General features: G+C 54.8%; 2 protein-coding genes across 3 annotated transcripts; one reads left to right on the forward strand and one right to left on the reverse strand.

Annotated features, from left to right (window-relative positions):
- The first annotated feature begins 90 nt into the window (after positions 1 to 90).
- RNF126 (ring finger protein 126) lies at positions 91 to 12,012 on the forward strand. Of its 2 annotated transcripts, XM_036242132.1 has the most exons (9): positions 91 to 280; positions 7,130 to 7,188; positions 7,541 to 7,604; positions 8,151 to 8,395; positions 9,827 to 9,895; positions 9,969 to 10,038; positions 10,740 to 10,833; positions 11,076 to 11,191; positions 11,277 to 12,012. In XM_036242132.1, the coding sequence occupies exons 1-9, from the start codon at positions 206 to 208 to the stop codon at positions 11,424 to 11,426; spliced, it is 942 nt and encodes a 313-aa protein (XP_036098025.1). In that variant the 5' UTR covers positions 91 to 205; the 3' UTR covers positions 11,427 to 12,012. The 2 variants fall into 2 exon arrangements, with proteins under 2 accessions (XP_036098025.1, XP_036098026.1); XM_036242133.1 differs by lacking the exon at positions 10,740 to 10,833 and having other exon boundaries at positions 187 to 280.
- Positions 12,013 to 13,667: 1,655 nt separating this feature from the next.
- On the reverse strand, positions 13,668 to 16,534 carry FGF22 (fibroblast growth factor 22). Its single transcript, XM_036242141.1, has 3 exons — positions 16,321 to 16,534; positions 13,952 to 14,055; positions 13,668 to 13,862 (listed from the first exon to the last, which is right to left on the reverse strand). Exons 1-3 carry the CDS (start codon positions 16,532 to 16,534, stop codon positions 13,668 to 13,670), a joined length of 513 nt encoding a protein of 170 aa, XP_036098034.1.
- Between the last annotated feature and the right edge of the window lie 4,258 nt (positions 16,535 to 20,792).

The raw sequence follows: 20,792 nt of genomic DNA on the forward strand, positions 1-20,792 counted from the left end.
TCGGCGGCCACCGTCGACCGAGTCACCGCCCGCTGTGAGCGCCGCCAGACCTGTTCCCGCGTTCCCCACTCCGCCCCACGCGCTGTGCGTGCCGTGCGTGAGCGTGCGCGGGCTCGTCGGCCGGCGAGGGAGCAGCAAACGGCCGGCGGCGGGCGCCGCACGGGGGGCGGGCGGCGCGGAGGAGGAGGCGGCGGCTGCGGCGGCCATGGCTGAGGCGTCGCCGCAGCCCGGACGGTACTTTTGCCACTGCTGCTCGGTAGAGATCGTGCCACGCCTGCCGGTGAGCCTCGAGCCAGGCGGAGGGCGGCGGGAGGCGGGCTCTCCCCTTCGGCCTGAACCGAGCTGGCCCAGACGAGGAAACTGAGCCCCGGCGGTGTCGGCCCGAGGCAAGGCAGAGGTTTCCGAGGCGGGGCCTGTCCCCGGTGGTGCAGCGGGGCCGGTGATCCCGATTTGCAGGCTCTCACCCTGTGAGGCCGCTGGGTCCCCGACGGGGAAACGGAGACCCGTAGAGGCCGCATGACCTGCTCCAGCGCGCCGCCCAAGAGGAAGCGGGGCGCCGGAGGGAAGGTGACCGGGGGCCGTTCCCAGAGCGCGTCGTCGGTGCCGCGCCTCGCTTTGGGCCGCCGGGTGGAAGTCCCCCGCCTGCGCTCCGTCGTCGGGACCAGCGGCTGTGGCCCTGCCCGGGTCTGACAGCTGCCGTGAGCCTGCGTTCGTATGCTTCCTTGGGGCTTGAGCCCGCCCAGCCTGTGGCCCGGCGTTGTCTCTTGCTCTTTTAGGCCGGTATCTTCCCAAGATGGCCTGATAGCGCCGTGTGGTGCAGGAGTGGGCTGCTTCATAAAGACAGTTTTCCAGGCTCTTCATCCCGGAGGTTCTGAGTCAGTAGGTCTGGGATGGGACCAGTGTTCCCTTGCTCTTGGCAGACCCGTTCCCATTTCACAGGTGGAAAAACAGGCCCATAGCGGCTCAGGCCGGCCTGACATTTGCCATCGGGCCTGTTCACCAGGAGCAGGTATGGGATCTGGACGTGGCCAGGATTTACTAAGCACCTACAGGGTGCACTCCTTGTACTTTATCTCCCCACAGTCACCTGGCTGGTGAGTGGAAGAACCTGTTTTAATTTCAGAGCCACACTTAATCCTTTTTTTCCAGCTGTGGGGTTCCCTGGGAAGAGGAATTGCTGCTGGGAGGTAGCCAGGAGGAGCCAGGAGAAGGAGTCTGTTGTCCACATTATCCCAACCACAGAGAAGGAACTAGAGGCAGGGTTGGAGAGTGGTGTCTAGGCCCAGGAGGAAAGGATAAGGGTCGTGTGGTTTCCAGAGGCAAGGGACTTCCTCCCCTCCCTAGGCAAAGGGAAAAGTAAAATGAAACCGAAACCTTGGGTGGGTGAGCACAGACTTGGGGAGCTGCACTCCTGTCTCCCAGAAGTCTTGCTTCTGCCTCTTCTGGCTTCTGCGCACCTCAGCTCTGGGTTCGTTCTTTCTCCACCGTGGCAGGCAGAAAGGGGCTGGTCTCCTGAAAGCCCACCAGCCTGAGTTAGTTGCATGCAGCCCTTCACAGCTGGTGTTAGCCCCAGGATAGGCCTTGGGTCTCAGGCTGAGGCTGCAGTTGGGCTGGGCATCTGCATAGTTAGCTGTTCTAGGTTTTTCCATCCTGGGTCCTGGCTTGGTGTGGCCACTTCTGATTATGTGGCCTTGGACCAGGAAGACTCTGACCTCTTCTGACTTTTACTGGGCTGACAAGGACCTTCCTACTCTCAGAATCCAGTGGTGAAAAGGTAGCTATTACCTTTGTCCTCAGAGTTTATAGGTTGGTTAGGGAGCCAACCTTGAACATGTGATTGTCAAATATTTAGTCAGGAATGCTGGTAAATATCCTAAGAGCACATACAGCAGGGAGGGGGTGTCTGGGTGGGTGGGAGGGTGCTTGGAGTGGGATTCAATGAGGCTTAGTAGACAGGGAGGTAGTTATCATTAAGGGGCATACCTGGTGTTCTCAGGGTTTACTTGGTAACAGTGGAAGGTCCCAGCCAGTACTCACCCCGTGAAACGGGGACTTCTGTTTGTAGGAAACTATCCCCACTGTGTCTGCTGTAAGACACTGGGCTGGTTTTTATGCTGCTCTTACTGCTACTGTGACAGGAACTGGCTGTTGTCACAGAAGCACCTTCTCAGGCACCCTAGACTCACAGGCTTCTCTCTACCAGTTGGGCCCAGATCTAGGATCAGGCTGAGGCTGCACCATTTCTCAGCTATGTGTGGGTGAGGTGTTCAACCTCCCTGGGCCTCAGTCTCCTCGCTGTCAGATGGGTTTGATGGGCTAATGCACACTTGTTCAATGAGATCCACTGGGAGTATATTTGTACAAAGGAGCCCAGCACCTGACTCCTAGAATGCAAAGGGAAAAGACGGGTGGCTTAGCTGGAGTGAGGCATGTGGGAGCAGGAACCAAACAGGCCAGCTGGCTTGGAGGCCTCGAGGCTGGTGCACAGGCCCAGAGTCAGTCCTTCCCTGGAAATGGGAGTGCTGGGGACATGGTGGATGTACATGACTGCAGGGTCCTGGATATGGACCTGCTGTGCCTGACATCCTTGGGGTTTGTGCAGAGGTCAGTTCTCCTTCAGTGCAGGTTCTTACACACCAGTTGTGTCAGTGGGAGATGGAGTCTCAGTCCCTGTTGGTGATGTCAAAAGCAGCCTGGGAAGATGGGGGACAGTTGGGTTAGGTAGGTGCCCCTGGGTTAAACCATCTGCTGGGGTTTGTGTGTGTGTGATGGTAACATGGCTGGCATGAAGCGGGCCTTAGATGATGCCAGATTCTGGGAGGGCTTTACACCCCAGCCTCCAGCAGTGTTCATAGGGCTCACGGAGGCTTGGGGGGACAAATGGGACATGACTGGGGTGTGAGGGACAGAGATGGGGCTCGATCAGATTTCTCACAGGGTCTGGGCAGGTCTCCCTGCCCAGTGACATTTGAGGAGGGCTACATGGGGTGGAGGGAACAGCAAGTGCACCCCAGGTGTCCGGGGGCTATAAGGGTCCATTTTGACTGTGTTTGGTTCTAGATCTGAGTCCCTGTACCCCTGGTGCAGCTCTGCACCAGCCCTCCATGGGGTCTGTGCTGCACCTGGAGCTCTGCTTCTTCCCAAGTGACCCAAGTGAGGGGCCTAGGCCACAGGCCAGTGTCACTGTAGAGTGGGTGATCATATGGGGCCAGGTACCTCTCCAGCTCCTGCCTCAATTTCCCCAACTTCACTGTATGCTCCTGGCTGTGGGCCCTCTATCTATGTGTGGTGTGAAAGAGCTGTTAGATAAAGGATGGTGCCTGTCTTGAGGGTTGGCCCTGGTGACCTGGGCCCCCATGTCAAAGCCCCCATGTCCTCCCTGTCACCAAGGAGGGCATCATATAGTACCTTCTGGGCACGTCCTGGGGGCTCAGTGCATGGAGTGAGTGCTCAGTGAATTTAGCATGTGTGTGTCATCCTTGGTGCTCTGGCCACTGCTATTGCCATGGTGATGATGCTAGGGTGGTCCCTTTACCTTTCACCCCTGCTCTGAGGGAAGAAGCAATTAATTCATGACAAATCATTGGCTAGGGATAGGTGCTCACAAGTTAGGGCCCAGCAGGCAAGCTGATCCTCCCACCTGGGAGAGGAGCAGTCGCCACCTTAGCCCTTTCACTGGAAACAGGTTCTGCCCTGTGGGAGGGATACATTCCATCTCACAGTCCCCTTGCTGGGATGTGGGTTTCTACCATTGGCCACTCTGATCTAATAAAAACTTCTGGGATATGCTGTCTGAGGAGAGCATGGGAGACTCCCGGTTCTGGCTCCTTCCCCACCGCCTGCAAGCAGAGGCTGGAGCCCTGCCTCAAATCTGGGGCAGCCCATGGCTCAGAAGGGCCACTCTGGACTCGACACAAAGCACAGAGGCAGGGCCTGACCATGACCCAATGTCAAACCACAGCCCTCGGGTCCTCAGTGGCTGCCGGATTTCAGAGCCCTGGGGTTGAGGCCATCCTCCGTTTACAGGTGGGGAGACCGAGGATTGCAGCCGGGAGGTGACGTTTGAGCAGAGACCCCGCTTCCGTGAGGGGGCCGGCCAGGTAGATATATGGGGAAGAGTGCTTCTGCAGAGGGGTCGGTGTGCAGGCCCTGAGATGGGCAGGACTGGTGTGAGGCTGCCAGGGTGAGAGGGCGAGGGGGAGGGCAGAGGCAGCCTGGACTTGGGTCTGGAGAGGGTGGAGCTGTGGGAGTGGCCAGGCCAGATTGGTCTGGACCTGATGGTGCGCTAATTGTCTGAGGTGCACACAGTGGTTGGGTTTAGGGAGGTGTGGGGACCTTGGAGGACAAAGACGATGGGACAGGTTACACAGGCTGAGAGCAGTGAGCACCCAGGAGCTTCAATGAGCCTTAAAAGTGGGAGAATAGGTTGCCCATTTCTAACTGTCAAACATGTTTAGGCTGAGGCCACATGGCACATGGCACATCTACAGGTCGGGGGTGAGGACTCTACCAGGATTTGGTGAGAGCCTGGACCTTCTCCTGGATCCAGAGCTGAGGGGTTCCCTGGGCAGACCCCTAGTGGTGGGCAGGTTTGTCTGACCTTGCCACGTTTATGGGGTGTCTGGTTTCCTGCATCCTAACTGGCCAGCACAGGCTCCCTTGCAGCCACGTTTCTCCATGGGCCTCCTATAGCTTGTGTGAAACCTTGAAGTAAACAGCAGGCTGAGGGCTGGCAGGAGGGCGATAGGAGGAGCTCCTGAGTGATACCCCACTGGCTGGGAATCCCATGTTGGGTTATGACTTTTGTGGTCACTCACTGTGGTGGAGCTGTCCCTTGCCCCCATGCTCCTTCTCAGGAGGGCAGAGGGCTGCTGTCCTCACCATTTCTTATAACATTTTACTGAGATGTGACCCATTTAAAGTGTACACTTCAGTGTGGTCAGTATACTTGGAGTCCTGTACCCATCTCCTCCATCTGATTCCTGAATATTCCATCACCCCAAAAGAAACGTGTCCCCATTAGCATTCACCTCATCTCCCTCCCCAACCCCTGACAACCACTGACCCACTTCCTGTCCCTGTGGGTTTGCCTGTTTTGGAGATCTCACATAAATGGAGGCATACACTGTGTGGCCTTTTGTGTCTGGCTTCTCCCACTGAGCATCATGTGTTTAAGATCCATCCACGTTGTAGTGTCAGTGCCTCACTCCTTTTCACGGTTGAGTAATATTCCAGTGCATGGATGACCACATTCATGCGTTGATGGACACTTGGGTTCTTTCCACGTTGTGGCTCTTATGAATTGAGCCAGGTACATGCTTGGATAGGATTCTTTGTGGGCATGTTTTTATTTCTCTTGAGTGGACAGCTATCATTGCAGGATCATGTGGGGACTTGTGTGACTTTCGGAGGAACTGCTCACTGTGTTAACAGAGAGACTGCCCGTTGCACATTCCCACCAGCATGTTGGAGGTTCTGATTCTTCCATGTCCTCGCAAGCACTTGTCACTGTTGTCTGAGAGTAGTTGTCCCATGGGTGTGCAGTGTGTCTCACTGGTTGTGACCTGCATTTCCCTGTTGCCTGGTGGTGTCAAGTGTCTTTTTATGGACAATGGCCATTTGTGTATTTGAAGAAATGATCCTTTGGTCATTTTTTAACTGGGTTGTTTGTCTCTTTATTGTTGAATTGTAAGAATTCTTTATATATTTTGGATACAAGGCCCAATGACCTGTGCAGCTCCCACCTGCCTTTCCCACTTGGCTCCGGCAGCTTTGCTTTTGGCAGCAAGGCAGGTGAGAGGGACCAGGTGTGTGCTGTGCAGCACCTGCTGTCCAGATAGAGGTGTCTGGCATGCCACCGTGGGATCACTCCTGGAGTAGGAGATGTCATGTGGCACTGTAAACAGCTCTACCTTCTCTCCCACTCAGCATGCGGGCGGCACTTCTGAAATGTCACCTTGGGCAGGAGCAGGTCTTGCATGCATGTCTTGTTTACTATCTGTGGCTTTAGGGAAACCTGTGCTAGCCCTGGCCTGCACATACCCAACAAGCACGATGTGGGCTGGGCTTGTTTCAGGGACATCAGCGTGGTTTTTTTTTTTCCCTTGTTGATTTGAGAGAGAGGAAGGGAGAGGGAGGGAGAGATAGAAACATCGATGAGAGACAACATCGATTGGCCACCTCCTGCATGCCCCCCACTGGGGACCTGGCCCACAACCTGGGCATGTGCCCTGACCGGGAATTGAACTGGTAACCTCTTGGTGCATGGGTTGATGCTCAACCACTGAGCCACACTGGCTGGGCCATCAGCGTGGTTTCAGGGCTCACACACATTGTGCCTGGGGCAGGTCCTACACTTTCCCTTCAGGACATCACAGTCTGCCACCTGGTTGCCGGAGTGAGGGGGTGCAAGGGGCATGGCAGGTGCACATGGGATCACACTCCAGCTTAGGGTCACAGGTCGTCTGCCAGGGCTGCCAGAATGTTCCATAAATGCCACTGTGGGGTGTCCACAGGCCAGTCCCTCTGCCCTCAGTGGCTGTCTCCCTGGGAGCTGACCTGCTCTGAGGCCCAGATAACCCTGGAGCCCCACTGACAGTCTCTTGTGCAGCTCTCCGGAGTATAGGGTCATGTGCCGCCCAGGACCACGTCTCCTTTATGTGTGTGTAGGGGGGGTCATTCAGAATGTTCTCATGAACAGCTTGCTGGACCCTCATTAGCTGGCCTGTGTTTGCTGCAGGCCTTGTCAGAGCTTTCATCAGCTAATGTGCTGAGTGGACACTCTGATACTCTGTGTCTGGGATGTGGGCGGGCAGCAAGATCACCTGCAGAGGAGCAGGTTGAGATACAGAGGTTGTAGCTGTGGTTGACGGGTGTCCCTGCCTGAGCCCTGCTCACGCCCATCAGCCAAGCCTCTGCTGGGTCTGATACTGGAGCAGTTTCACAGATGGGTTTCTTGATGTGATGCCCATCCTGGGCTTCATTCCTGTCCTGTGCTGCTTGCTGTGTCCTGATGCCAGGGCCCAAGGTGTATCCTCCTCCAGGCATGGGTGTCCAGTGAGTCCACGGAGGCAGATGACATGGGGGTCGGGATCCTGAGATCATGCTCACTTGCTCTCTTCTCCCACAGGATTACATCTGCCCACGATGTGAGTCTGGTTTCATTGAAGAGCTTCCAGAAGAGACCAGGTAATGCAGCCCCTTGGTCACAGAGGCCCTGGGCCAAGGTGCATGCTGGTAGGATCCAGGTTTCTGGGGTGAGAGAGCAGAGCTGCGATGAGGGGACATGTGGGTGCTGAACCCATGCTGGTTCAGAGCTGTCTTGGTGGGCAGAGCCTGGGAGGGCCATGATGGGCAGGGGGTGGTGCCCTGGACTCCCCAGACAGCCAGAGATTGAGATGGTCTCCATTCTCCTGATTTGGGATGAGGGCAGGGGCTGCAGAGGGTGGAGAATGACCCTGAGGCCCGTGGGGGTCAGGCGGGGGTCCTGCCTCTTCTCCAGCGGGTCGCCCCACTGCTGACTTGCACCGTGTCCACCCAGGAGTACAGAGAACGGTTCCGCTCCCTCCACAGCCCCCACAGACCAAAGCAGGCAGCCATTTGAGGTGAGTCAACTGGTCTCCCTTGACAATGGATCATGCCTCGCATGGCTGAGGAAACAGGCTCAGCCCCTCATCTTGCAGGCGGTTGCTCACCCTCTGGGAGATGCCCACCCCACTCCCCAAAAGGCAGGGCTGTCCTTCTCCTTGACTCCCGGGGCCTCTTTTTAACTTAAAATTTTTTTGTTTTATTTTTAATTGATTTGAGAGAGAGAAGGGAAGGAGGAGAGAGAAACATCAACTTATTGTTCCTCTTAGTTATGCATTCATTGGTTGATTCTTGAATATGCCCTGACCGGGGATCAAACCTGCAACCTTGGTGTATCAGGATGACAGTCTAACCAACTGAGCTATCCGGACAGGGCCCCAGGGCCTCTTGAACTCCCCTTCCTTGGTCCCTCCTCTGGGAGCCTCCTGCATCCCGCACATGCACCAAGATTTCTCTGGTGTCTCCCTGTCCCCTTGAAGTCCTGAGCCTAGAACAGTGGCCACAGTGGGGAGGAACTGTGGCACCCATGCAAGGAGCCCACGGTCACGGCCTTCCTCCTGCAGAACGTGGACCAACACCTCTTCACGCTGCCGCAGGGCTACGGGCAGTTTGCTTTCGGCATCTTTGACGACAGCTTTGAGATCCCCACGTTCCCCCCAGGGGCGCTGGCTGACAATGGCAGGGACCCTGAGAGTCGGCGGGAGAGAGAGCAGCAGTCCAGGCACCGGTATGGCGCCCGGCAGCCCCGCGCCCGCCTCACCGCGAGGCGGGCCACCGGCCGGCATGAAGGCGTCCCCACGCTGGAAGGGTGAGAGGGCAGGTGGGGGCTGACGGGCAGGTTGCTCTTGGGGGCTTCCAGCCTGCCCTACCTGGCTCAGGAAGAGCCACCATCAATCCATCCAGAAGATTCTGTGGGTATGGAGGTGTGGGTGCTGCCTCTGGGCCAGGCAGTACTCCCATGAGTTCTGGAAGAGCCACTCAAGCCTGCCTTGCAAAATGGGGTGGTGCAGATAGGGGGGTCAGGACCCTGGCTGGGCCAGGGGAATGGTGGGGCTAAAGTGTGGCTCAAGGACCTGGACAGGGCTGGCGGGGGGCCTCATGTCTATTCGGTGTCCCCATCATCCTTCTGAGCAGGGCCTCATTGGCTTGGTTCACTTTTGGGTCTTTGTCCCAGGTGGCATCAAACTGGCAGTTCCTGGTATCTCTGCCCTCTAACAGAGTCCCTAGCCCCCTCCCGTGTTCAGGTTGGCACCAGAATGGCTTCTTTATAGCTTGAAGACAGCACAGAAAGGGGAGAGGAACTCAGAAGGACTGAGAATAAAAACTGAATGTTCCTTGCAGACCCCATCCCTCCAGAGGAGGTGGGGCTAGGCTTCTCACACATCTCTGAGACGTACTTGACTGTACATGAAGCACCCACATCATTTAAAATGGGTTTAAACCTACACCAAGCCTATTTATTTCCATCACTGAGCTGGAGGCATTTCCTGATGCCCCAACTGTCTAATCTCAACAGCACCCACACCACACTGACCTTGGGCTCTGGGTACACCAGGATCTGTGCTGGATGTTTCAGGGCCGTTATGAACAGCAGGACTGACCCCACAGCTCTCACGGCTTCCAGGATGTTTCCCCAGTTTGTATAACGGGGTTTGGATGTGGTGACAGGGCCATAGGTGCCATCCAGGCCTTGGGGAAACCTGGCCCAGAACTCAGTGAGGGAGATGCATCTCTGGGTTGCTCTTGTGTTTCATTTTTTGTCCTCATTATGAATCTCTCTTACTGGTTAAAAACACACTTTATATTATTTTATTTTTGGTACGTGCCCCTAGTGGGAATCGAACCCGGGACTCTGGTCCTTAGGCCAGCACTCCAACTGCTGAGCAAAACCGGTCAGGGCCCACCTTTATTTTTTAATTATTATTATTTTTGTTAATCCTCACCCAAGGATATTTTTCCATTGGCTTTTTTTTTGTTTTTTAGAGGGAAGGGAGGGAGGGAGGGAGAGAGAGAGACATTGATTGGTTGCCTCCCCCATGACCTTGACTGGAATCGAACTGGGGACCCTTTGGTTTGTACACCGATGCTCTAACCGCTGAGCCAAACTGGCCATGGTGAAAGCACAACCTTTAAATGCTGTGGATTTAGAAGCCAGAATCGAGTTTTCTGTGTGTCCTCCCCCGGAGGGCCCTGGCCCTGGGAAGGCACTGACTGGAGGCCTGGCCTTGCTCTGTTCCAGGATCATCCAGCAGTTGGTCAATGGCATCATCACTCCAGCCACCATCCCCAACCTGGGCCTGGGCCCCTGGTGAGTAAGTGGGTGGGCCCCCTAAGCCCCATCTAGCCCCTCTGCCACTTGAACCCCACACGTCTCTGCCCAGGGGTGTCCTGCACTCAAACCCGATGGACTACGCCTGGGGGGCCAACGGGCTGGATGCAATCATCACACAGGTACGGGCTGGCCTCCCCAGGTGGCAGTAGGGGCATCACTATCTTTCCTTCAGATGGGAGGAGGAGTTTTGACAGGCCCACGCCCTTGAGTACTGAGAAGACTATAGGAGTGTGTCCCTGATGGGTTGCATCCCTGGTGTGGACACTGTGCTTCCCAGCTCCTTATTCCTTCCATCCTGAGGCTGGGCCAGCCAAATGCTTCCTGTTGGCATGGTACCATCGTAGAGCAGGAAACCGAGTGCTGGGCGCTATGGGTCCTGGCTTTGTCCTACGTGGGTCTCCACATTCTCACCACGTCCTGGGATGGGTGTTCACCATGACCTTAGTGGCACTTGTGAGGCAGGAACATTGCCACCTTCAGGGCTGCTCACCAATGATTCCTTTGAGTATTTTGTCTCTGGTGGGATCCAGCCCTCTGGTTCTAGCTGATGTCTCACAGGATGCAGGACCGCATGAGCCCCTGGGTGGGACCCTCGGCCCCAGGACCCCATCTTCTTGCCCTGACTGTGAGGTGACACTAACTAGATGAGCAGAAGAGTGGGAAGGAGCCCATGCCTGGGGCTCATGGAGTGACTGTCCTCTAACCCCTAAATGAGGGGTCCAGGGGACCAGGACAAACACGGCCTCGGTGCTTTTGCAGGTAACAGCCTTGCATTTCAGAGTCGGGCGGGGCTCCTGCACTCTGGCCTCTTGTCTTTCAGCTCCTCAATCAGTTTGAAAACACAGGCCCCCCACCCGCAGACAAAGAGAAAATCCAGGCCCTCCCCACCGTCCCTGTCACCGAGGAACACGTAGGTACGTGGCCCTCAGTCACCCAGCTTCTTTTCTCTTTGAGACACTTTCCCTAGGACCTTTATGTTGGACCAAAGGTCGGCTTGAAGGGGAGGCTTTATAAGTGTCCCCTCTGTTCCCCTGGGATACAGGACTGAGGACACAGCCTCTCTCTCTCCCCTGGGTCTGAGGTGGCCCTGGATGGGCAGTCTCTCCAATGGGACACCTTGGGTTGGTGTGTCACAGAGATTCCCTTCTCCCCACAGGCTCCGGGCTGGAGTGCCCCGTGTGCAAGGATGACTACGAGCTGGGTGAGCGTGTGCGGCAGCTGCCCTGCAACCACCTCTTCCATGATGGCTGCATTGTGCCCTGGCTGGAGCAGGTGAGCAGGTGGGTGGCCACTGCCACAGGGCCCTCCCCAGTCCTGCCCCTGTCTGCCTCTGAAATGCTTCCCTCTCCCTACAAAGCACGACAGCTGCCCCGTCTGCCGAAAAAGCCTCACAGGACAGAACACAGCCACCAATCCCCCAGGGCTAACTGGGGTGAGCTTCTCCTCCTCCTCGTCATCCTCCTCTTCCAGCTCGCCCAGCAATGAGAACCCAGCAAGCAATTCCTGAGTCCCCCCACCAGTCCCCAGAGTAAGCACAGGACCCCGGGCAGCACCAGGCCCTGCGGGCATGGGGGACATTGGCGTCCCGGAGCCCAGGAGGTGCCGCCCCATCCTCCTCAGCTCTTACACAACCGTGGCTCCCATGGACTCCGGTGCCAGCTGTGCCCCGAGCTGTGGGCAGATGCTCGGAGGACCCACTGCCTCCAGGTTGTGGAGGAAGCCCAGACCTCCCCTAGGGATGTCCCCTGAGGGGCTAGGCACAGTGGAGTGCAGGGCATATGTCGCCACCAGGCGTCCCCAGCATCCCCTGTCCCATTTGTCTCTAACCTCACCCTCTACATGTTCAACAGTGGAAAGGTTTTTATAATTTTAAATTATTACTGCTTTGAAATAAATGGACGTTAGCTCACACACGGCCCTGCATGATCTGTGGAAAGACGGGGTAGAGCCACTCAGCTGGGGTCTTGGCCCCACCAGACAGTCCAACAGTCCCCACCTTGAGCGCAGGGGGCTTGGGACCACAAGAATGACCAGCAAAACAGAACAAAACTGCTCTGACAGACGTTTTTTAAAGGAAAAAATATGTGTATCTTGGAAGTTATTTAAAAATACACCTACTTAGAAAGAGAAGCAGGTGGTTGGCGTTTTCCTTCTGCGCCGGACCCTGGGGTTGTGCCTCTTGGACACCAGCCAACACCAATGTCCCAAACAACCCTGGAAGTGGGCTGGTGACATTCAAAAAGAAGGTGCAGAGGGTCACTGCATTGTAAATGTGAAATAGGAAACCCCAATGTTCTGAACTGTCAGATGGGGCCTCCCCAGCCCGTCCTTACTGCAGCAGTGTTCATGTGCCAAGGCTATTCTGGAGTGCAGGGTCACCCAGATGGAACTGCTGGCTCTGACCACAGTGAGTGTCCATTCTGCACACCCTCTAGTAAGTGACCCTTTGTTTTCTGTATTTTAAGTGACAGGAGGAGGCCAGGAGGGGTGGGAGCCCTCACCTCACCCCCAGGGACTGTTACCTGCCCCAAGCAGAATGTCCCACCTTGGCTTGGGAGGAGCTCCCATGTTAGCTCCCCATAAAACCCCATGGGGTAAATGGCATCAGCATCCCCACTTTATAGAAGGGGCAACTGAGGCCTGGAGTGGAATTGTCTGGCCCAAGGCTGTAGAGCTTAGCCCTGGGGTGGGGGAGCCCAGGGGTGCTGGGAAGGTAGTGGGTACTCCCCCAGGCATAGCACTTCCCATGTACCCCTCTTCACCCCCAATCTGTGGAGGACACTGTTATGAAGCTTCTCAGCCTGTACATGGCAGAAGAACTGAGGAGACCTGAAGACATTATTCAATTTCAGACCCCGTGTGTATATTTCTACAGTTGCTGTGACAAACTACTAAAATTTTGTGGCTTAAACCACATACATTTATTCTCTTAATAGTTCTGAGATCAGGAGTCTTACATAAAAGTCTCAGGGGGCTAAACCCAGGTGTGGGCAGGACTAGTCCTTCCTTAAACTCCAGGGAGAACCATTTCTGGCCTTTTCAAGCTTCTAGAGATTTCACATACCTAGCTCATGGCCCCTCCTCCATCTTCACAGCCAGTAGCACAGCCTCTTCCATCTCTGACTCAGACTCTCCCACCTCCCTCTTATGAGGACCTTTGTGATGATACTGGGCCCCCCATAATGCAGGATCACCCCCATCTCAGGGCCTTGACTTAATCCCACCTGTAAAGTCCCTTTACCATGAGAGGCAATATGTCCACAAGACTTGTCACCCTTTGGCATGTCCTTATTGCCCTCTCCTGGCCCCAACTCCCTCTCTCCCAGCTCCCCTTGTCCTCCCTGCCTCAACACTCTAGTGGGTTCCCACTGCTGAGTCTTTGATAGGCTGTGCCCTGGCCCAGAATGTTCTTCCCAGACCTGGTGACCTCATAGCTGATCCTTCAGTCTCTAGTCCAGGAGGTGCCTTGTTGGGGACTATATGCTCCCCAGCTCATGACTGGACACAGCCCCTGCTCAGCTCAGTGTTCACCCCCCTCAGACTCAGATGAGGGCCAGGCTGCATCTGTGGGGTTCCTGCAGGGTCCCCAGTGCCCTGCACATAGTAGGCACTTAATGCTTGTGAAATGAATGAGTGACCAGATATGGTTTGGCCACAGCCTGGGCCTCTTCCAACCTCTGGTCCCTGGCCGCCTGCCCAGGTGTCTTCTGGAATCTTGTCTAGCTGTTCCTCATGGCCCCTCGGGGCCTCAGGAGACCATGACAGGCAGGAAATGGGTGGATAGGTGGTGCCGCCGGGTCCGGCCACCACGTCGCGGGGCCCCCCGCCTGTCCAGTGCCAGGAACATGGGCCGACCCTGGTGATGCCAGTGAAGTGAGGCGTAGGTGTTGTAGCCGTTCTCCTCAATGCGCTCCTGGAACCTGCAGTGAGCAGTGTAGACCCGCTGCAGGGGTCGGGCACATGAGGAGGCCACTGGACCCCCGTTTCCTGCCAGTACCTGCCCACCACCGGCCACCCCCACCATGCACTCACCGACCCATAGAGGTGGCCCCAGCGGCTCATGGCCACGAAGAAACCGGTGTGCACAGCCTTGAGGGCCACGACGCCCACGCGGATGGAGCGGATCTCAATGATGCCTGCTGGGAAGGGCTTGGTCAGGGCCCTCAGCCACCATCTGCTCCCCATGTACTCTCATTCATTCATTTGTACATTCGTACATTCATTCATTCAGGTAACATTCACCAAGCACCACCTGTGTGCCTGGCCTTGTGCTGGGTATGGGGATACACTGGAGACCACAGAGGCCCACCAGGAGCTGTCCTGAGGATGTGGCCCTGACACATTGAAAATTGTAAGTGGGGAGGGGTCTGGCTTTCTCCAAAGGGTACTGGGGAACCAGAGCAAACTGCAAAGCAGGAGAGGGTCCTGGTTAGGTCAGTGATGAGAAAACCAAACCAGAGGAGGTAGGTGCTTGCCAGGGTGAGCTGTTGATTTCAGTAAGAACAAGTGAGTTAACAGTGACTATGGGGCTGCGCAGCCTCTCCCTATAGTTCTCACTGCCTTTGCCATGTCCAGCCCTGACAGCTCAGCCAGCTGCAGCCATGTAGTTAATGGGGAGACGAAACTCCAGAAGGGAGGCATGGCCCAGGCAAAGGTCTGAGGGTGGAAGGTGGGGTGTTTATAACTTAGTGCATTCAACTTGATAGCTGCTAACACTACTTGAGCGCCAACTGTATGCCAAGCACTGTACCTCACTAAACCCACACAACAGCTCCAGGTGAGAGGTGCTGACTGTGCCCACTTCCCAGAGTGGAAAACTTAAGGCCTGGAAAGGTGCACAGCCAGCTTCAGGTCCCATCAATTGGTGGGTGTCCCTGGGCAAGCCCTGCCCAGCTCTGAGCCAGTTTCCTATCCAGCGATGCAGGACTTCGGGATGAACAACTACACACACCCTCAGCCCCACCCATGCACTGGGGTCTAATCTGGAGTCAAGGCTTTTCCCTCTGGTCTTCAGTCTGGAAGACTGAAGAGCTCACCCCATGCTCCATGGGGCCTTGCACTTGCTGTTTCCTCAGGCAGGCCCCTGTGCATGGTCAGCTCCTTTTCTTGAAATGAGGCTCAACTCAAGCTCACCTCCTTGGAAAGGCCCCCAAGATCCCTCAGTCACCTCTGGTACATTGCCCTGTTTTCACTTTCTTTGCATCTCATGTGGTCCCCTCTGAAATGATCCTATTACTTGTTCACGTGTTTAACTGTTTTACCCTCTGCTCTGGGACCCCATGAGGGTGAGCTGTCCTGGTCACTGCTATGTCCCTTGTGCCCAGCACAGCATACAAGAGGTGCCCAATTAATAACCACCGAATCAATAAAGGACACAAGACCTCCAAGCCCACTCCCCACAGAGCCATCCATTATCACCCTATCACTGCCTAGATGGAGAAACCGGGGCTCAGAGAGAAGCAGCAACTGTCTCAGAACACCCAGCAGAACCAGGCCTAAGGCCACCCTGCCTGGCTGTGTCCACCACCAGTCAACCGGCCCAGCCAGTCCCCTGTCATGGCCCTGGTATGGTGAACCTAATGAGGGCCTTGGGAGCCCCAGATGAAAGCAGTTGGGAAGGGCAGGGGTGATTATCTGCCCTAATGGTGGTAATTCAGCAGTGGCCAGCAATTAGCTCCATCCTCCCAGCTCTCCCTGCCCAGACCTCAGAGTTGTGAGGAGACTGAGGCAGGCCCATGGAGTCACTGACCACTCTGGCCTCCCAGCTGTCCCCAACCCCCTTCTCTGCTCCTGCATCTCCTCTTGCTTCTTACATTCCACAGATACTTATTGAGTGCCTATTGTTTACTGGGTGGGGCAGTAGGGACAGTGACTCCAACTTGATGAGGTTCTTGTACATCAAGAAGCCCTAGCAACACCATCCCCCCAGCAGTGTGACCCTGGGAAGGTCATTTTTTCTCTGCCTCAGTTTCCTAGGAAGAAATAAAGGGATCCGAAACCCAGGCAGGTCCGGAGTTTTGTTTTGCATTGTGGGAGTCGAGTTCAGAGCCCAGCTCTCTGCCCCACTGCATCATATAACTTTCTGGAGTCTCAGTTTCCCCTCTGCAAATGGGCCCAGAGAGCCTCAACTCAACTACTCTGCAAAGACCCTTCTCTGCTACTGAGCCAGAGCTTCTCTGGGACCATTTGTGTTTGGCCCATTTTACAATTGAGGAAAATGAAGCCCCAGAAAGTAAATTATTTGGCCAATGCCATACAACCACAGGAGCCCCTTGGGCCTCTCCATCGCGTGACGGAGGGCCCAGCTCATCGTTAAGATTACTGCAGTTGTTATTGCCGCCTATTTGCCCAGAACCTCCCTTCCCCTCACCCCCGTCACCGGGCAGCCCCACGCGACTCACTGTCAGGGCTGTGGCACCAGCGGGTGCCTTGCACGAGGCCACTGGGGTCGACGCGCAGAAAAAAGTGGGTGGAGGAGAAAAGGCGCCGCCAGCGCACGTCGCCCTCTAGGTGTGGGTAGCTACGTGGTCTCCGCGGACCGCTTGGGGTCCTCGCAGCGCTGGGAGCCCGGGCCAGCAGCAGCCATGCGAGGCCCAGCCACAGACGGCTGCGCATGGCCTCGCCGCCCGCTCGCTGCCGGCTTTTGCCTCCCGTGGCAAGTCTGCGGCTCTGCCATTGCTGAGTCAGGGACAGAGTCCGAATGGGGCCGCCCTGTGCGGGCCAATGGAGAGCCTGGGGGGCGGGGCAATTGGGGCGGGGCCAGGATGTGGTGGGCGAGGGGCGGGGGCGGCCCATTCAGGAAAACCCGCTGGGGCCTCCGCGTGTGTTTGTCTTATGCTCTGTATGTGAGTCACCGGGTTGGCAGGCAGGGGCTGCCGTGTGTGTGTGTGTGTGTGTGTGTGTGTGTGTGTGTGTGTGTGTGTGTGTGTGTGTGTGTCAGAGACACAGTGTGTGTGTGTGTGTGTGTGTGTGTGTGTCAGAGACACAGAGATAGAGATAGACAGAGATAGAAACAGAGACATAGAGACAGAAATAGAAACAGACTGAGGAACCGGGTTGGCAGGCAGGGGCTGCCGTGTGTGTGTGTGTGTGTGTGTGTCAGAGACACAGAGATAGAGATAGACAGAGATAGAAACAGAGACATAGAGACAGAAATAGAAACAGACTGAGGAACAGAGACAGAGACTTGAGAAACAGACAGTGAGAATGAGGCAGAGAAAGACGAGAAACATGGAAAGAGAGAGACAGAGATACAGAGACTGTGAGAGGCAAAGAGGCTGAGGCAGAGCTACAAAAAGAAATAGAGACGAAGATGGAGAAACGGAGATTATGAGACACAGGGAAAGCCGGATAAGAGAGAGAGAGAGAGACAGACAGACAGACAGATATGGGAGAGAGAGGATAAGTCAGACAGACAGAGAGAAGTAGAGTTGCTTAGGGGTCAGAGATTGGGTGGGAAGTTCTGGCGGAGTGTTGTCTGTTCTGGCCAGGCCCCTTGACCGAGCATGCCCAGGTGGAACTGGTCTGCCCTCCAAACGAGTTTCCTGAGAGCCAGCCCTGGGCAGGAATCTTCGCTAAGTGGTGGGCGTGGGAGTGGGGGAGCTTGTGGATGCAAGAGCAGATGAACGCTTGGGAAACAGTGTGCACACAAGGCATTTGGGCAGGTGTGTGGATGGGGTGTTGTGGGTGGGTGAATGGGAGAGTGGTCAATGGGAAGATGGACCCATGGGCATGTCTGTGGCCAGTGGATGGTGACGGAGGCCTGCACCCCATTCCCAGTGTCCCGAGCTGCATGTCCTAAGCATTAGGAGTAGGACAGCCTTGTTTATACCCACACCTACTCATCATTTACAGACACATCCAAGCCACACTGGGGACCATCCCATGCCCTTGGTCCTGAATGGTGATTACAGTGAACCTCACAGATTCAAAGTCAATAGGCACTGGTGATAGGTGGGGAAACAGGCCTGGAAGGGGCAGCAACTTCCCCACAACCCCACATGGGACACATCCCAGGGTTCCAATCCCTGACCCTCTGCTCCCATCAGCCCAGTCCTAGAGCCATGGCCCCAGGTGGCATCTTTAAATAGCACTGGGGTGAACAAAAGGTAACAAGCTTGCCCTAATGGAACACTGGAGGGGTAACTGGTCCAGCAGGAAGCTGAGTTGCCATCCTGGTGACTATGGGGATTCCCCGGATCCTTCTTCCTGGCCACAGGAGGACCACACAGGGGCTGTGGCAAATGCCCAAGCCCCAGCACCCCAGATTGGGGAGGATGAGCCTATGGCCTGGGTACAGTCCAGCCTGTCTCACCACACTGGAGGCCCTGAGGCCAGCACCTGAGGGACCTGCATGCATTCATCACCTCCCCAGCCTCAGTTTCTTCTCTGGAAAATGGGCCCAGAAAGGGAAGGCTAGAAGGATGGAATGAAATACTCTACAACCTATGGGCAGAGGTACAGCACACAGACTTGGAATAACATTCCACATTTACCAGCCAGCCAGAAATTTGCTCTTTCCTTCCTAGAATGTTCCCACTCCACCCTCCAGGAGGATTTGGGGGATCTATGTGATGGATGGGATCTACACCCGGGAAGCTGGCCCTGCCCCAGGTGTTGGAGTTTAATAACAGCTTCACTGAAATATAATTCACATACCACACAGTGTTTTCAGTACATGCAAAGTTTTCAACCACCTCTGTCTAGTTCCAGAACATTCCATCACCCCAAAATGAAGCTTCTTCCCCATTAGCATCTACTCCCTACAACCTGCCCAACCTCTGGCACCCACTAACCCACTTCCTGCCTGTGGATTTGCCTATTCTGAACATTTCACTAAATGGAATCACATACTACATGTTCTTTTGTGTCTGGCTTCTCTCACTGAGCATTGTGTTTTCGAGGTCCATCCTTCCTTCCTTTTCACAGCAAGTAATATTTCAGTGTGTGGATGGACCACATTGTGTTTATCCATTTACTCACTGATGGGTACTTGGTTGTTTCTATGTTTTGGCTCTTTGGCTGTTGTATATCATGCTGCTGTAGACATGTGTGTACTGGTGTTGCTATGAACATATATTTATATGTTTTCATTTCTCTCGTGTATATATCTAGGAGTAGAATTCCTGGGCCATATGATTATTCTGTGATTAGCTTTTTTGTTGTTGTTGTTGTTGTTAATCCTCACCCGAGGATATTTTTCCATAGATTTTTAGATAGAGCGGGAGGGAGGGAAGGTGATGTACAGAGAGAAACATCAATGTGGGAGAGGCACAATGATTGGTTGCTTCCTGCATGACCCTAAATGGGGCTGGGGATTGAACCTGCAACCAAGGTATGTGCCCTTGACTGGAACTGAACCTGCAACCCTTTGGTCCATGGGCTGACATTCTAGCCGCTGAGCCAAACTGTCCAGGGCTAAGATTAGCTTTTTAAAGAACTTCCAGACTGGCACTGGCTGGTTTGGCTCAACAATTAGAGCGTCGGCTCGTGGACCAATGAGTCTCAGGTTTGATTCTGGTCAAGGGCACATACCTTGGTTGCAGTTTATCCCCAGCCCTGGTTGGGTCATGTGGGAGGCAACCAGTCGATGTGGCTCTATCACATTGATGTTTCTCTCTGTCTCTCTCTGTCTCTGTCTCTCTCCCTCCCTCCTTCCCACTCTATCTGATGATAAATAGAAAAGTATCTTCAGGTGAGGAATTAAAAAAAGAAAAAAAAGAACTTCCAGACTGTTTTCCACAACACCCGCACCATTTTATATTCCTGTCCACTGTGCATGATGGTTTTAGTTATTCCATATTCTCGGTAGCACTTGTGATTGTCTGTCATTTTTTTTTTAACCCTCCCCAGAGGATATTTTTGCATTTATCTTCAGATAGAGCAGGAGGGAGAGAGGGAGGAAGAGAGAGAAAGAAACATTGATGTGAGAGAGACACATCGAGTGGCTGCCACCCACACGACCCCAACTGGGGCTGGGGACAAACTGCAACCGAGGTACATGCCCTTAGCGGGAACTGAATCCAGGACTCTCTGGTTTGCGGGCCAACGCTCTAACTGCTGAGCCAAACTGGCCAGGGCATGGATTATAGTCATCTTAGTGGGTAAAGCACAATGCATGTTCTTTTCCTGGAATTCTCAATTCTATATCTTCTTTTTGCTCTCCATCAGCATTAGAATGGGTTAATACACTGCAGCAAATGCACATAAGAGAATACTATGCAGCCATGAAAAGGAATAACCTCATGAAACACACAATATGGATGAACCTCAGACATCATATTGAATAGAAGCTGAAGGACACAAAAGAGGTCCATTTCTGTGACATTCTAAAATAAGAAAACCAACATATGGTGTGAGGCATAAGAGTATCACATGCAGGGGCAGTGACAGGGTGGAACGTGAGGGGATTTGGCAGCTGGGTGTTCTTTGGACACCTGTGTGTTTGATTTGTGAAAGTTACTTGAGCTGTATTCTTTTTTTTTATCCTCACCCGAGGACATTTTTTTGATATTTTGTTCAGATAGAGTGGGAGGGGGAGAGAGAGAGAGAAACATCGACGCGAAAGGGACACATCGAGTGGTCGCCACTCACACGACCCAACCAGGGCCGGGGACAAACTGCAACTGAGGTACGTGCCCCCAGCGGGAACCGAACCCAGACCACAAGCCAACGCTCTAACCGCTGAGCCAAACTGGTCAGGGCAATTGAGCTTACATTACATCTAAAAAAATGCACACATGTGCCCGGCCGGTGTGGCTCACTGGTTGAGCGTCCACCCCTGCACCAAGAGGTCACCGGTTCAATTCCCGGACAGGGCACATGCCCAGACTGTGGGCCCAATCCCCAGTGGGAGCATGCAGGAGGCGGCCAA

The sequence above is a fragment of the Molossus molossus genome, unplaced genomic scaffold (genome assembly GCF_014108415.1).
Source record: "Molossus molossus isolate mMolMol1 unplaced genomic scaffold, mMolMol1.p scaffold_m16_p_4, whole genome shotgun sequence".
NCBI classification, from domain to species: domain Eukaryota; kingdom Metazoa; phylum Chordata; class Mammalia; order Chiroptera; family Molossidae; genus Molossus; species Molossus molossus.

Coding starts and splice junctions, on each gene's coding strand:
- FGF22 (XM_036242141.1), bottom strand. CDS start 16,534: ATGCGCAGCCGTCTGTGGCTGGGCCTCGCATGGCTGCTGCTGGCCCGG. Junction 14,056..16,320: donor CTGGTGCCACAGCCCTGACA/GTGAGTCGCGTG, acceptor CCTTCCCAGCAG/GCATCATTGAGATCCGCTCC. Junction 13,863..13,951: donor GGGGCCACCTCTATGGGTCG/GTGAGTGCATGG, acceptor CGACCCCTGCAG/CGGGTCTACACTGCTCACTG.
- RNF126 (XM_036242132.1), top strand. CDS start 206: ATGGCTGAGGCGTCGCCGCAGCCCGGACGGTACTTTTGCCACTGCTGC. Junction 8,396..9,826: donor GGCGTCCCCACGCTGGAAGG/GTGAGAGGGCAG, acceptor GCTCTGTTCCAG/GATCATCCAGCAGTTGGTCA. Junction 11,192..11,276: donor TTGTGCCCTGGCTGGAGCAG/GTGAGCAGGTGG, acceptor CTCCCTACAAAG/CACGACAGCTGCCCCGTCTG.